This window comes from Orycteropus afer, unplaced genomic scaffold (assembly GCF_000298275.1).
Source record: "Orycteropus afer afer isolate SDZICR_OR568_19922 unplaced genomic scaffold, OryAfe1.0 scaffold00099, whole genome shotgun sequence".
Lineage (NCBI taxonomy): Eukaryota > Metazoa > Chordata > Mammalia > Tubulidentata > Orycteropodidae > Orycteropus > Orycteropus afer.
The window spans coordinates 9,550,193-9,564,596 of record NW_006921686.1 but is presented as its reverse complement, the minus strand read 5'-3'; the positions used below and the strand labels follow the sequence as shown (position 1 = coordinate 9,564,596).

Below are 14,404 nucleotides of genomic sequence, written 5' to 3'. Positions count from 1 at the left end.
CTCCGGACCTTTCGTCCATGGCACTACTGGCTGGATTCGAACCACCAACCTTTAGATTAGTAGTGGAGTGCAAACTGCCTGCCACCCAGGGGCCTGAAGTAGCTTATATCACACAGTTTAAAAAGGTAGGCTGACAATGGAAAGGAGTCCTGACACAGCTCGCTGTCTTGAAGGCAACCACTTCCAACCTGTTGCCTCTTGATAATATTCCTTTTCTGCAGTTGTATGTTGACTCCTTGCCTCTGTGTGTATGAGGGGGGTGTCTGGCCTCTGTCGCCTTCAGAGGGATTGTGGAAGGGGCTGCCCAATTTATTACTCCAGGGAGATACAGGGTGGGAGGTGGGAGCCCCTGCTTAGCTTTCCAGCCAGAAGCCCAGGTCAAAAAAAAATTTTTTTAAATCTCTTTGAAAATATTACATGGCTTCAAAAAATCAAACCCAGTGATCCAAACAGACTTCTGCAGAAAATCCAGTAGTCTTTCCCTCCCCCTCATCCCCTCCCATAGCATGGGCTGTGTCTTCTGTTGATTTTATTCTACATCTCTAAGTCATATTCAACCGTGATCTCTCCATCTTATAAATTTTCCAACAATTATTAGTTTTATTTATGTATTTATTTTTGATTAGGTAATGCTCGTCTATGGTCCAAAAATTCACAGTTTTTAGAGAGGGGAAAAAATATGGAGGGGAGTCCCTTTATCTGTGGCCTCTGCCCCACACCGAGGTTGCGGGGTGGGGTGTGACAGAGCTCATCCCTAGCCAACTACATCCCCGACCCTGGCCAGACTGGAGACCGGCTAAGGGAGAAACTCCCCCCCTTCTTGCGGTGAGCCAGGCCGGCGCGCGCACTGCGCAGACTCCCCGCTGCAGTGGGCGGAGCTCTGTAGGCCCCGCCCCCTCTTTCCTCCCGTTCAGGCTCAGCTTATCGGGGCAGAAGCTGGGGCCCCGCGGAGGTAGCAGCTGCCGCCTGTCGAGTAAGGCCGAGACCCCTCTGGGGTGCGGGGGGATGGGCAGGGAGGTGGGTGATGGCAGGGAGGCCCCGATGCTCCCGGGCTCCCGGGCTCCCGGGCTGAGCTGTCTGGTGGGTACCTGGGGATGAAGGTGGACGAGCCACCTGGAAAATACCCCGTAGGGAGTCCCAGAGCTGGGGAAAGCCAAGCACAAAGATTTGGGGCGCCACCGACCCCATCCACAGCTGTCTTTTTGGGAATGTCTAGATGAGAGCTCAGAAGAAGGCTAATTTGGGGGTAGGGTGGACGGTAGTGAGAACAGAGTGGGCATTAAGGGGAACAGGCTAGACGCTGCAGTGATGGGGAGAAAGCCTCAAGACGTTGGACCTTAAAGGGTTTCGAAAGTCCTGCTGACCAGGACCAGCTTCCTCCTTTTGGGGGGCGGGCGCGGTGCCAGGGGCCTCTGTGATCACGGGTGAGGAGACCCAGGGCATCTCGTGAGCCCCACGACTGACCCGCCCTCTGTGATATACCCTAAAAGGCCGGAACGCCCAGCTCTGCCCCAGCTTTTGTTCCCTGCAATTTGGAGACCCTGACACACCCACCTTCCCGCCTCTGCTCTGCGGATCGCCTCGCTGCCTGGCATGATGAAACCAAAGCTCATGTATCAGGAGGTAGGCGGATGGGAGCTAAATGGGAAGGGGCTGGGCACAGTGGAGGCTTGGGGGGGGGGGTGTCCCTGAATGGACCCGTCACCCCTCTACCACCTCACGTTCCTCCAGCTGAAGGTGCCTGCTGAGGAGCCTGCCAGCGAGCTGCCCATGAATGAGATAGAGGCGTGGAAGGCTGCAGAGAAGGTAGGAACCCCGCTCCCCGCTGTCTCAGCAGGGGCTGGACGCCCCGCTATGGCCGGCTGACCACCTTCTTCCACAGAAAGCCCGCTGGGTCCTGCTGGTCCTCATCCTGGCGGTTGTGGGCTTTGGTGCCCTGATGACTCAGCTGTTTCTATGGGAATACGGCGACTTGCATCTCTTTGGGCCCAGCCAGCGCCCCGCTCCCTGCTACGACCCCTGCGAGTGAGTGGGAGGAGGGCCCAGATGGTGGGAGGAGGGGCGCTGCTGGCCAGGGATGCTCAGAGGCACACTGAGCAGGGCCTGCACTCAGCCACACCCGTGACAGTGACAGAGGGAGGGGGTCGCAGACTCAAGAGTGCACAGTCACGGGTCCTTCCCCCATGCCCACTCCCCACAATGTTCCGTGACAGCCGCAGTAGCACCTTCCATCTGCATCTGTGAACACAGACAGATGTACAAGCACATAGACCCATATGCAATCTGCTCTCCACATCTGTGAACAGATACACACAGTTAGACAGATACAGGCAGCCAGTCTTCCCTCCACAACTGTGGGCAAATACACAGACATCCATATGTGTAATCTCCCATCTGTCCCCGTCTGTGGACCAGTGTACACATACCAGCTACCACTGAGTTAAAAGCTACTCATGGCAGCCCTGTGTGTGTCAGTGGGGTTCTCAGTGGCTGATCTGTTGGAAGTAGATTGCCAGGTCCTTCCAACGTGCCTCTGGGTAGGCTTGACCCTCCAACCTTTTGGTTAGAAGCTGAGCGTGTTAACTATTTACACCTCCTGGAGACTATATTATCCACCCAAACACATACAAATGCAGAAGGAAGACAGGGCGATCTGCTTCTGTAAAGATTTACCACTCCAGAATCCCACTAGGGGTCGCTATGAGTTGGAATCAACTGGATGGCAGTGGATTTGGTTTGGTTTCAACACATACAAATAGAGTCTTTCCTCCATGTCTGTGGACAGATAGAGAATCTTCCATCCATATCCGTGAACATACACATAAGGGTCTCCCACCCACAGCTCCGGACAGACACGCACAGACGTCACATCCACAATCTCCCATCTGTGTGGACACACATATAGACACTGTTCGGGTTACCTAGTGCCACTCTGACAAGAACATACCACAAATGGGAGGGCCTTAACAGGAGTTTATTCTTACAATTTGGGGGCTTTAAGTCCAAGTTCAAAGTGCCAGGCTCTAGGGGCTGGGTGAAAGCCCCTCAGCCTTGGGGTCCAGCTCTGCCTCCTGCTCCCAGCCCACTGGAGCTAGAGGCATTTCTTCACTCAGCTCAGCTGCCGAGGCTGAAAAGCCCCAAGGTTGACGAGTAAAAAGGCAAAGTCCCGATGTTACCAATCCACATGGCAGGCCATTAACTTAAGTCCACTGTAAGTCCCAAGGTTGGCAGAGCATAGCAGGCTGCTGAGCAACGACACAGCTACATGCAGGGTCCAAGCGTGCCATAGGCTAGAGACCATTCTCAAAGCTTCTCCTCATATACAGGAAGCAGACCACATCCCAAAGGAGCTACTCAGCTGCTCATAGTAGATTCCACCATGGAGTTGATTACCAGTCTCATCATGGGGAATACTACATCCAGCTGCCCAGCCACTCAACCAGGCCCAGCCAAGTTGACACACAAACTGAACTACCACAGACACACACACATACATCTTTCACAGAGACTCATGAACACACACACACATACATTCTCCATCCGCGTCCATGGGCAGATCACCCCTCTGGCTGACATACACCCCCCCATTCAGAGCGGTGCTGGTGGAGAGCATTCCGGAAGGCCTGGACTTCCCGAACACCTCCGTGGGCAACCCCTCTACCAGCCAAGCCTGGCTGGGCCTGCTCGCCGGTGCCCACAGCAGCCTGGACATCGCCTCTTTCTACTGGACCCTCACCAACAACGACACTCACACCCAGGAACCCTCTGCCCAGCAGGTACTTGGCAGCCTGGGCCCTGACAGGGGCTGGGGGCGGGTGGCCTGCAGCCCAGGAGACTAGTGGGCCCTTCTCACACAGCTGACTGGACACAGGTATCTGGAGTCAGCTGCCTGCACACAGCCCGCTGGCCCCAGGGGTGTTTGTCACAGTCGTCTGGAGGTCTCAGAGTGGCAGGGTGCGGCTTTGGTTACGAGGGATTAGGTTGGCAGATGTTGTTTGCCCCCACGCAGCCCTGATCCTGTCCCACAAAGACATGGCAGAGTGGAGTGACTAATAGCCCAGTCTCAAGCCAGGCAGCCACTTCTGAGTTGTATGACCTTAGGCAGGTCACTTCACCTCTGGGCTTCTCTTTCCTTATCTGTGAAATGGGGCCAATTTCTGGCAGTCGCCTCTTAGGGCTCTGGTGAGGTTGAAATGGATTAATCTCTGCCAGTTATAGCCCAGTGTCTGGCATAGGGCTAGCCCGTCATAAGGGTTTGCTACTGTTACATCCTTATTTTGGTCTGCAAAGGAGCTCTGGTGGCACAGTGCTTAAGGCATTTGACTGCTAACCAGGAGGTTGGTGGTTCAAACCCACCAGCCACTCCATGGAAAAGAGATGGGGCAATCTACTTCTGTAAACATTTACTGCTTTGGAAACCCAATGGGGGTTGCTATGAGTCAGAATTATTTTGTGAGCAGTGGGCTTAAAGCTTACTAACATTGCAGGCTCTTTAGGCACTGCCTGAAAACATAATCCTGAAAGTACAAAATAATGTGGGCTCCCACGACAGATGTTGTCACACAGTCTGGGTTCAAACCCTGCTCCACTCCTGAGCTCTCTGAGCCTCAGTTTCCTAACTGGCACTGTGGGGATTGTAATTAGACCTGCCTCAGGCTTGTGTGTAAGTTCAGACACGAGGGGGCTTAGAACAGGCCGGGCACACAGTGGGTGCCAGGGAATCCTTGGCTGTTACTATTACAGGTCGTGTTGTCATGCCTCTCCCCATGTCTTCCTGAAGCCCTAGGCTGAGCTTCAAGGCATGCTGGGTCTTGGGAAAGTCCCCAGGAGGTGGAGGAGTAGCAAGGAGGCTCTGAGGGGTGAGAGGAGGGGCTCAGAGGAGCCAATATAAGGGATTTGGGATCCCAACCTGTAAAACCGGCTGTGGTTATACTAGCTCAAGGTAAAGTTTGCTCACCTCAACTTCAAAGTAACCCCATAAGGAGGCCGTGGGGCTGAGAAGCTGGTGGGCAAAGCCCCACTGAAGCTCTCCTCTCCCCCCCAGGGCGAGGAGGTACTGCGACAGCTGCAGACCCTGGCACCCCGAGGCGTGAAGGTCCGCGTCGCCGTGAGCAAGCCCAATGGGCCTCAGCCACAGCCAGACCTACAGGCTCTGCTACAGAGTGGTGAGCTGGGGGCTGCCAGGGTAACCAGGCCTGGACCAGCCAAGGCTGCCCTTGACCACCACCACCCACCATCCCTGTTGGTCGCAGGTGCCCAGGTCCGCATGGTGGACATGCAGAAGCTGACCCATGGCGTCCTGCACACCAAGTTCTGGGTGGTGGACCAGACCCACTTCTACCTTGGCAGTGCCAACATGGACTGGCGCTCCCTGACCCAGGTCTGCCTGCGTTCTGCCCACTGGCCCTTCCAGGGCACTCAGCCTCCCACTTCCCCCTCCCCAGTCCCAGAGTCCTCTTACCCAGTCTCTGCAGCTGTTTCCTTCCTGCCTCCTACCAACCCCCTAAACACCCCCCAGATCCAGCCCTCTACTGTGCTCCCTTGCTCACGGGAGGCCAGGTGTCCCCTGATCCCTGATGACAGCTGCCGGCCCCTCCACAGGGCACTTGTCCACGCGTTTGACCTTCATTAGTCATTTCCTGGTGCCTGTTCTAAGTTCAGCCCTGTCCTGGGGGATGCTGTGAACATGAGGTCCCAGTCCAAGGGAGGGGCCAGGCCTGTCACCACACGTGACCTCTCAGAATGGTCAGGGCCAGGATGAGGGAGGCACGGGCGGAGGGGTCGGGGCTCGGGAGAGGCAAGCACGGACAGAGGGGTCTGAATTGGGGGAGGCACAGCCGAGGGGGTCAGGCCAGGGCAAGGGAGGCACAGGTGGGGGTGTCGGCTGGACGGGGGAGGTGCAGGCAGAGCAGCTGAGATGAGGAAGGTGCCGGCCGGGCGAGGCCAGCCAAGGCACAGGTAGGGGACCGGGATAGGGGACACAGGCAGAGAGGTCAGGGGTGGGACTGGGGAGACATAGAAGGCTGCGGAAGCCCAGAAGAAGCATCTGACCAATGCGAGGGATGAGGAAGGGGCTCCCCAAAGGAGGTAATAGCTGATCTGATACCTGATGGATGAGCAGGAGTTTGCACAAGACCAGAAGGCACAGCCTAATCGTTGGTGGGAAGTAAGAGAGGACATTAATTCACTTACTCCACAGATATTTCCCAGGCCACTAATCTCCCCAGCTGTGTGGGGACATGCTGAAGATACACTGTGATTGAGACATCCCCAGTGCCCGTCCTCCCCTCCAGTGGGGACAGGTTTGCCGTCAGTGATGAAGGAAGCCCAGGGGCCATGAGCACCCAGAGGGTAGCTGGCACAGTGTTGGGAAGTCAGGGTTGATGGTGATTCTGAAGGAGGAAATGAGGCAGGCTGAGGCCTCAGGATGAGTAGGAGCTGGCTTGAGAGAGGGGCCAAGCAGAAGCAACGGCACATACTGTTTCAGGAAACCTTTCTCAAAGGGAGCTGTCTTGGTTCTCCAGTGCTGCTGTAACAGAAATACCACAAGGGGGAGGCTTTAAAACAGAAATTTATTTTTTCACAATTTAAGAGGCAGAAGTCTTAAGGGTGCGGGCTCTAGGAGAAGGCTGTCTCTGCCAGCTCTGCAGGAAGTCCTTGTCTCCTCTGAGCGTCTGGGCAATCTTGATGTGGCTTGGCATCTCTCTCCCTCCATTTCTGCTGCTTCCTCTTGCTTGTATGAATCTCCTTTATATCTCAAAACAGATTAACTCAAAACACACCCTACACTAAGCGTGCCTCATTAACATAACAAAGATACCTCATTCCCAAATAGGATTATAACTGAAAGCATAGAAGTTAGGATTTACAACACATATTATGAGAGGGCACAATTCAATCCATAACACTCCACCCTTTGGCCACAGAAAAATCATTTTCTTTTTAATTATTGTGATTTGGGCAAAAGTTTACAGAGCAAATGTACTTTCCATACAGCAGCTCACATACACTGTCTCATGACATTGACTGCAATTTCCCACAGTGCAACAGTTCCCCTCTCACTTCTTCCCCATAGTTATATCTTCCCTGTGTCCTTCCCTCCCATGCACTCTGCCCTCCAAGCTGTCTCCCTGTTCATACACAGCCCTTCTATTCTCCCATGATTGCTCTCTCCAAGAAGTGTTGCTGCCTAGTATAAATGTTCCGCTTATAGGCCTGTCTTTCATTTGGCTGGAAGCCACAGTAGTGGGTTCAGTTCCAGACCTGAAGGCAGCTAGGGGCCATAGTCTCAGGGGTTCCACCAGGCTCTATCAGACTGGCAAACCTGGTGTCTCTCCCTTTTTTTCCCCTTTAAATGAGAAAATTCATCTCCTTGCCATATGAAGAAAACATCACCTTATCACATCCTCCTAAAATCTTAAATTCGCTCCAAGTCCAAAATCTCATTTTCAGAATCTTCTGAATCAAATATGGGTGAGACTTTAGGCATATTCTGGGGCAAAGTTTCTATTCATCTGTGAACCTGTGACTTATAGACTACAAGTTATCTGCTTCCAAAATACAGTGGTGGAACAGGTGTGCGGTAGCCATTTCTATTACAAATAGGAGAAATTGGAGGGAAAGAAGGAATAACAGGGACCAAGCAAGTCCAAAACCCAGCAGAACAATTTACATTAGCTTTCCAAGCTTGAAAATAATCCTCTGTTCTTCGGAACCATCTGGACGACGGTCCCGCCCTCCAGACTCTGGGGGTTGGCCATGCTCTCTGGATTCTGGGTGGAAGCTCCTTGACCTTGGGCTTCATCTTCAATTTCCAGGCCCACTGGGACGACAACTCTCCTTCCTTGGCTTTGCGTGACCCCACCTCCTTAGCCCTGGCAGGCCTTATTCTTCTGTCCCTTGGACTTGACAGCTGTACCCCCATCTCCATGGAGCACCTTAATAGCAGCCCAACACTTTGGAACCAAGTTGGTGAAGAGCTGTCTTTGAAACCCAGGAGACCATGGCCCCACCCTTTGAAACCAAGAAAGTCCTGGTTCCCATGCTCCTTTCAGCAGTTGTGCTGATCTCCAAGCTGCTCCAGGGATGGTCCTTTTCTTGGAGGACAACAGCTGTAGCTCCTTTGGCCTGTTTGCTGCTTGTAGAATTCCAAGACAGACAGCATTCTTTCCTTTTGTTCTTCCTCTGCCTCCTTCAGTGTAGGCTGATGGGTTTTCTGTTGTGGTAGTTGGTTAGATCCATTAGTCACAGACTTGCTCTGTTTAAAAAAAGATTGTGTAGCCACACCCTTGGTGAAAATTGTAGGATACATGTCATTAGTTTGTATAACAGAATGTTCCAAATCTTTCAGTTCTCATTTTGCACAGCTTTTTTTTTTTTTTTTTAAGTAGTAGTTTACTGTGTTTTAGGTGAAACTTTACATAGCAAATTAGGTTCCCCTTTAATGATTTTTATACAAATTGTTCTGTGCCATTGGTTACAGTTTTTACAATGTGTCAGCATTCTCAATCTTTCTATTCCCTTTGTTCTGTTTCCATTGATCTAGCTTCTCTTCTCCTTCTTATCTTTGCTTTTGGGTAAATGTTGACTGTGGTTTGCCTCATATGGTTCATTGTTTAAGGGAGCTCATTCTTTATGGGTGATACTGTTTATTTTATAAGCCAGTCTTATTTGGCTGAACAGTGATCTGCAAAAGTAGCTTCAACTACAGTTTCAAAGAGTATGTTAGAGCGATAGTCTCCAAGGTTCGCCTAATCTCTATCAGTCCAGGTGGTCTGGCCTTTTTTAGGATGCACAGTTTATTTTAAGTCCATGTCTTTCCTCTTGCATTTTACTATAAGCACAAGAAGAAACCATGTGGCTCCTTTAAGATCTTACTTAGAAATCCTCTGAGCCAGATATCCAAGTTCATCACTTATGAGTTCCGCCTTCCACTAGACATTTGAACATAATTTAGACAAGTTCAGACAAGGGCAGTGTGCCCTTCCTCTCTTGTCCAATCACATGTTCATCACCTTCTTTTAAAGCCTCACCAGAAGTACATTTAATGTCCACCTTTCCTGCAACATTCTATTGTTGCTGCCATTCTCTGAAACAATAGAGACTTCATCTATGGCTCACCTCACTTTCTTCTGAACCCTCACCAGAATTGCTTATGACATCCATAATTCTACCAACAATCTCTTCAAGGCAATCTATGGTTTTGCTATTAAAAACCCGCTGCCATGGAGTCAATTCTGACTCATAGTGACCCTACAGAACCAAGTAGAGCTGCCCCATAGGGTTTCCAAGGCTGTAATCTTTATGGAAGCAGACTGCTTCATCTTTCTCTTGCAGAGAAGCTGGTGGGTTCAAAGTGTTGATATTTCAGTTAGCAGCCAAGTACTTAACCACTGTGCCACCAGGCATCTTAAAACTCTTCCAGCCTCTATCTAACTGCTTCTACATTGTAGGTATCTGTTAGAGCAGCACCCCACTCCTGGTATCAAATTCTTAGTGATCTAGTGCTGCTATAACAAATGCTACAAATGGGTGGCTTTAACAGAAACTTAGTCTCTCACAGTTCAGGAGATTAGATGCCTGAATTCAGGGCTCCAGCTCTAGGGGAAGGCTTTCTCTCTCTCCATCAACCCTGGAGGAAGGTCCTTGTTTCTTCTGAGCTTCTGCTCCTGGGCGATCTTCATGTGGCTTGTTTCTTGTAGTCATTAGTTTAATCTCTTTTATGTCTTAAAAGAGATTAACTCAAAACACCCTACACTGATCCTGCCTCATTATCATAACAAAGACAATCCATTCTCAAATGGGATTATAGATCCGACTAGCGACCCCTCCTTGAGTTTCCAAAGCCGTATCACTATGGAAGTAGACTGCCCAGTCTTCCTTCTGAGGAGTGGCTGGGGGGTTTGAACCACCAGCCTTCTAGAGAAGAGGATTTACGACACATATTTTGGGGGGACACAACCCATAATGGGGGAAAGTGAGGGGGAGACTGAGAGGCTACGGGTGGTGAGGGGCAGAGAGGAAGATCAAGGGGCAGGAATGAGGGAGACTGGGGCAGGGCAGGGAAGAAACCAAGGCTACCTACCATATTGGACAGCACAGATACAGAACATTCCCATGACTGCAGAAGATTCTACTGGGCAGTGTCAGCTGTTGCTCATGGCAGGTATTGAGCCCTTTAGACAAGGAACTGCTATTTGTAGCTGTGGATGTTTTCACCGTTGGAGAGGGCAGCCTGGGTACCCCTCAGTGCCGAGAGCTCTGGACCTCGTAAAAGCCCAGATACAGGAGAGAGTCGTGGACTGAGTTGCAGGGGTGGGTGGGATGTCCCTGTAGTCTGTGGGTGCTAGGCCACTCCACTGCCCCCAGCTTCAGCCCTGCCTTCCACAGGTCAAGGAGCTGGGCGTGGTCATGTACAACTGCAGCTGCCTGGCTCGCGACCTGACCAAGATCTTTGAGGCCTACTGGTTCCTGGGCCAGGCGGGCAGCTCCATCCCGTCAACTTGGCCCCGGCCCTACGACACACGCTACAATCAGGAGACACCAATGGAGATCTGCCTCAATGGAACCCCTGCTCTGGCTTACCTGGCAGTGAGTCTGCGGAGGGGGGCTCACCACACTCTGGCCACACACTATCGTTCATGGCTTCCAACTGGCCCTGCCCAGTGACTGGTGGGGAGCGGGTGTGCTGACCATTGGCCATCACCCAATGGTCATTATGTTTGGTTAGGGTTCTGATACTCACAACCTCTTAGGGCTGATGGGTGAGGCCCAGCTGGGGTTAGGCACAAGGGGCCATTGGTTTAGCTATGTGCTGCCCAGTATCACTACATGTGACCCTTTAATTAAAATGAACTGCAATTAAAACTTCACTTCCTCAGTTGCACTAGCCCAAATTTCAGGTGCCACATGTGACTAGAGGCCACCATATTGGACAGTGCAGACATAGAACATTCTCATCACTACAGAAAGTTCTTGGGCAGCGTTGGCTGTTGCTCACGGCAGATGGTTGAGCCCTCTAGACAAAGGAAATGCTGTTTTTAGCTGTGCATTTTTTCACTATTGGGGTGGGCAGCCTGGGTACCCCTCGGTCCCCAGAGCTCTGGACTTCACCCTGTGAAAGGTTGATAGCATAACTAAAAGCCCACATAGAGGAGACCTTGAGACCGGGCCCTGCCACATTTCAGCTGTGAGGGACATGGGAAATGGGACTTTTGTTAGAGTTTGGAGGACCCCATTAACAAAAAGCTGGCTTCCCCACCCAACTTCAGAACAAAAACAATGAAAACATCACAGTAATTTTTTAAAAAAATTACTGCCATCAGGTCAACTCCAACTCAACAGGAGCTCTGGTAGCATAGTGCCTAAGGCACCTCACTGCTAGCCAGAAGGCTGGAGGTTCAATCCCACCAGCCACTCCTCAGAAGGAAGATTGGGCAATCTACTTCCGTAGTGATACCACCTTGTAAACCTAAGGAGGGGTCGCTGTGAGTCGGGTCTGACTCGACGGCAGTGAAAGTTTCAACTCATGGCTGTGTTATCAGTGGCTGGTTTTCCAGATGTAGATCACCAGGCCTTTCTTTTGAGGTACCCCTGGGTGGATGCGAACCTCCAGCCTTTTAGTTAGCCACTGTTGGCATCAATCACAAAAAGCACTTACTAAATGCCCTGTCACATGGAAGTACTTGCTGTGGCCAGCACATGCCTGTCTGCTACTTCTATCTTTGCAATAATAATAATAATTGAAATAATGATGCTATTATCATTAGTAATCATAATACTATGTGGCACTTACTGAGTACTTACTGCATGTGCTGTGCTGGATGATGTTTTCATTTAATCCTCACCACAACCCTAGAAGGTAAGACCTTCTTGTGCCCGTTTATACATAAGGGAATGGAGGTACAGAGGAGCAAAATGACTTACCCCAAATCCCCCAGCTCAGTGGCAGAACCAGAACTAGATGGCTCAGTGCCAACCACTGGGAAAGGGATCAGAATTGGAGATCCTGAATAGACTGGGAGGGAAAATGTGGAACAAATTAAAAACCACAAAAATGACCAGAATTACTGGTCAGACAGAGACTGGTGGCACTCCCGAGACCATGGGCCTAGGTTATCCTTCAGGCCTGGAGCTGGACTCACGTCCATGGATTAGCTCCCAGCCAAACAGTAGAAAGGCCTATGAGCAGAACACTTACCCCAGGGAGAAGGAGCTCTGGTAGCGTAGTGCCTAAGGCACTTGACTGCTAACCAGAAGGCTGGCGGTTCAAACCCACCAGCCACTCCTCAGAAGGAAGGTTGGGCAATCTACTTCTACCTCTCTAGTGATACTGCCTCAGAAACCCAGGGAGATGCATCCACATCCCCAGGGAGATGGACTTCGTCCATCAATGGACCGTGAGATACCAAAGGGCAGCATCTGCACAGAGGGAAAGCTGGACAGACAGGACTGCATCGATAAGGACACAGGGAGGGGGTGGTCACAAGGAAAGAGACCTGCTTATGGTCAGGGATTGTAATTGGGGCTGTGAAACCAAATGTACACGAAGTGTTGAGAGTAAAACAAATCTGCTTTGTAAATTTGCACCCAAATCACAATGAAATATTTTTTTAAAAAGTGGCAGAGGTGGGGGCCACATCCGAGTCACACTTGCTACTTAGTTTTTCCTGACCGCTCCCATCGACCCCAAGTCACACTCCCTTCCCAGAGCAGGAAGGAGGGCAGAGGCCTAGAGAAGAGATGGCGGGAATTACCCAGTGGACTTCCCTAAAAGTAGATAGACAGGTGAGGGATGGCCATGTATCAGTTATTTATTGCTTCACCATCCATCACTCCAAAACTTAATGGCTTAAAACAAAAGCACTTTATTTGCTCACAGTTCTGTGGGCCAACCATTTGGGCTAGGTTCGGCTGGATGATTCTGTCCCACTTGGGACATCTATATGGTTCTAGTCCTCTGGCCACAGCAGGCTTTGTTTTTAACTTTTTATTGTGATTGGGGTGAAAGTTGACGGGGCACATTGATTTTCCGTTCAACAATTCATACATACTTTGATTTGTGATATTGACTGCAATCCCCACAAGGTAACAGCACTCTTCACACCCCTCCCTGTGTTTAATGTTTCCATTCATCCTTCTTTCCCATCCCTTCCTGCCTTCTGAGATTTATCCCTGGGCAAATGCTTCCCTTTGGATCTCATATGGTTGGTGGTTCTAAGGAGGGCGTACCTCTCTGGTGTTACTGTACACCTTATAGGCCTGTCTGTTGTTTGGCTAAAAGTTGACCCACAGGGGTGACTTCGGTTCCAGGCCTGTACTGCAAGTATTTTCATGTGATGGGACATTTAATGAGTACTGTTGTTTTACTAAGAACCTCTGGTGGCACAGTGCCTAAGGCATTTATTTGCCTGCTAACCAGAGGGTTGGTGGTTCAAACCCACCAGCCACTCTGCAGAAGGAAGACTGGGCAATCTACTTCCGTAAAGATCTACTGCCTTGGAAACCCAATGGGGGTCACTGTGGATCGGAACCAACTCGATGGCAGTGGGTTTGGGTTTTTTTGGTTGTTTTTACTGTTACTGCTGTTGTTCTGAAGTTTGGTGGGAAAGATCTGGTCTTGGCTGGTCTGAGAGCTTTGCTCACTTGTCTAGTATTGGTGCTGGCTGTTGGCAGAGCCACATGTCTCCAAAGTCATCGTCCTGACTGCTGCTTGTGGCAGCTGTGCACCAAGGCCAAGTCCACTGCACAGGTATTTTACAGGCATCTGTTTGCTGGTGACCCACTGGCTGGAGCGTCATCATGGAAGGCCCAGCATGGAAGGGTGGGCTCTGAGGAGCATGACTCACTAGGACCTTTACTGTGATGATCTCGAGACCCATAGGGAATTAGGGTTCCCCACTTCCTTTTCAGAGTTTCCGTTTCCTTCTCTGAAAAGTGGGGTTGGCAGCAGTGCTCAGCACCCACAGACTGTCCTGTGGACTGAAGGATCTGGGGAAAGGGCTTGGTGCCGACTGGGCATCTGGGGCATGCCCAGTGATGATGGGCTGTGAGCCAGCCAGGGTAAGCAGAGTGATGACAGCAGAGGTTCTCAAACCTGAGTGTGCATGAGATCACTTGGAGGGCTTGTCAAAAGCTAGGATTGTGATCCAGTATATGGTGCGCAGTGAGGCCCAAGAATCTGTCTTTCCAACAAGTTCCCAGGTAAGGCTGGTGCTGCTGAGCCAGGTGATATGTCTATACATACATACATATATACATACACACGTGTGTATGTACACACGTATACATACACACACACACACATATACATATAAAGACAAACTCACTGCCATTGAGTCGATTTAACCCATAGCGACCTCTCCTTGGGTTTCCAAGGTGGTATCTCTACGGATGTAGATTGCCC

At 50.9% G+C, this 14,404-nt stretch overlaps 1 protein-coding gene across 1 annotated transcript in view; it reads left to right on the top strand.

Moving 5' to 3' along the window:
• The first annotated feature begins 1,596 nt into the window (after positions 1–1,596).
• The window catches only part of PLD3 (phospholipase D family member 3), a 16,359-nt gene continuing 3,551 nt past the window's right edge, over positions 1,597–14,404 (top strand). The window contains exons 1-7 of the mRNA XM_007942983.2: positions 1,597–1,623; positions 1,732–1,806; positions 1,883–2,025; positions 3,593–3,776; positions 5,045–5,165; positions 5,253–5,380; positions 10,390–10,590. Of these exons, the coding sequence (XP_007941174.1) occupies positions 1,597–1,623; positions 1,732–1,806; positions 1,883–2,025; positions 3,593–3,776; positions 5,045–5,165; positions 5,253–5,380; positions 10,390–10,590 (879 nt within the window). The remainder of the gene's footprint in view (positions 1,624–1,731; positions 1,807–1,882; positions 2,026–3,592; positions 3,777–5,044; positions 5,166–5,252; positions 5,381–10,389; positions 10,591–14,404) is intronic.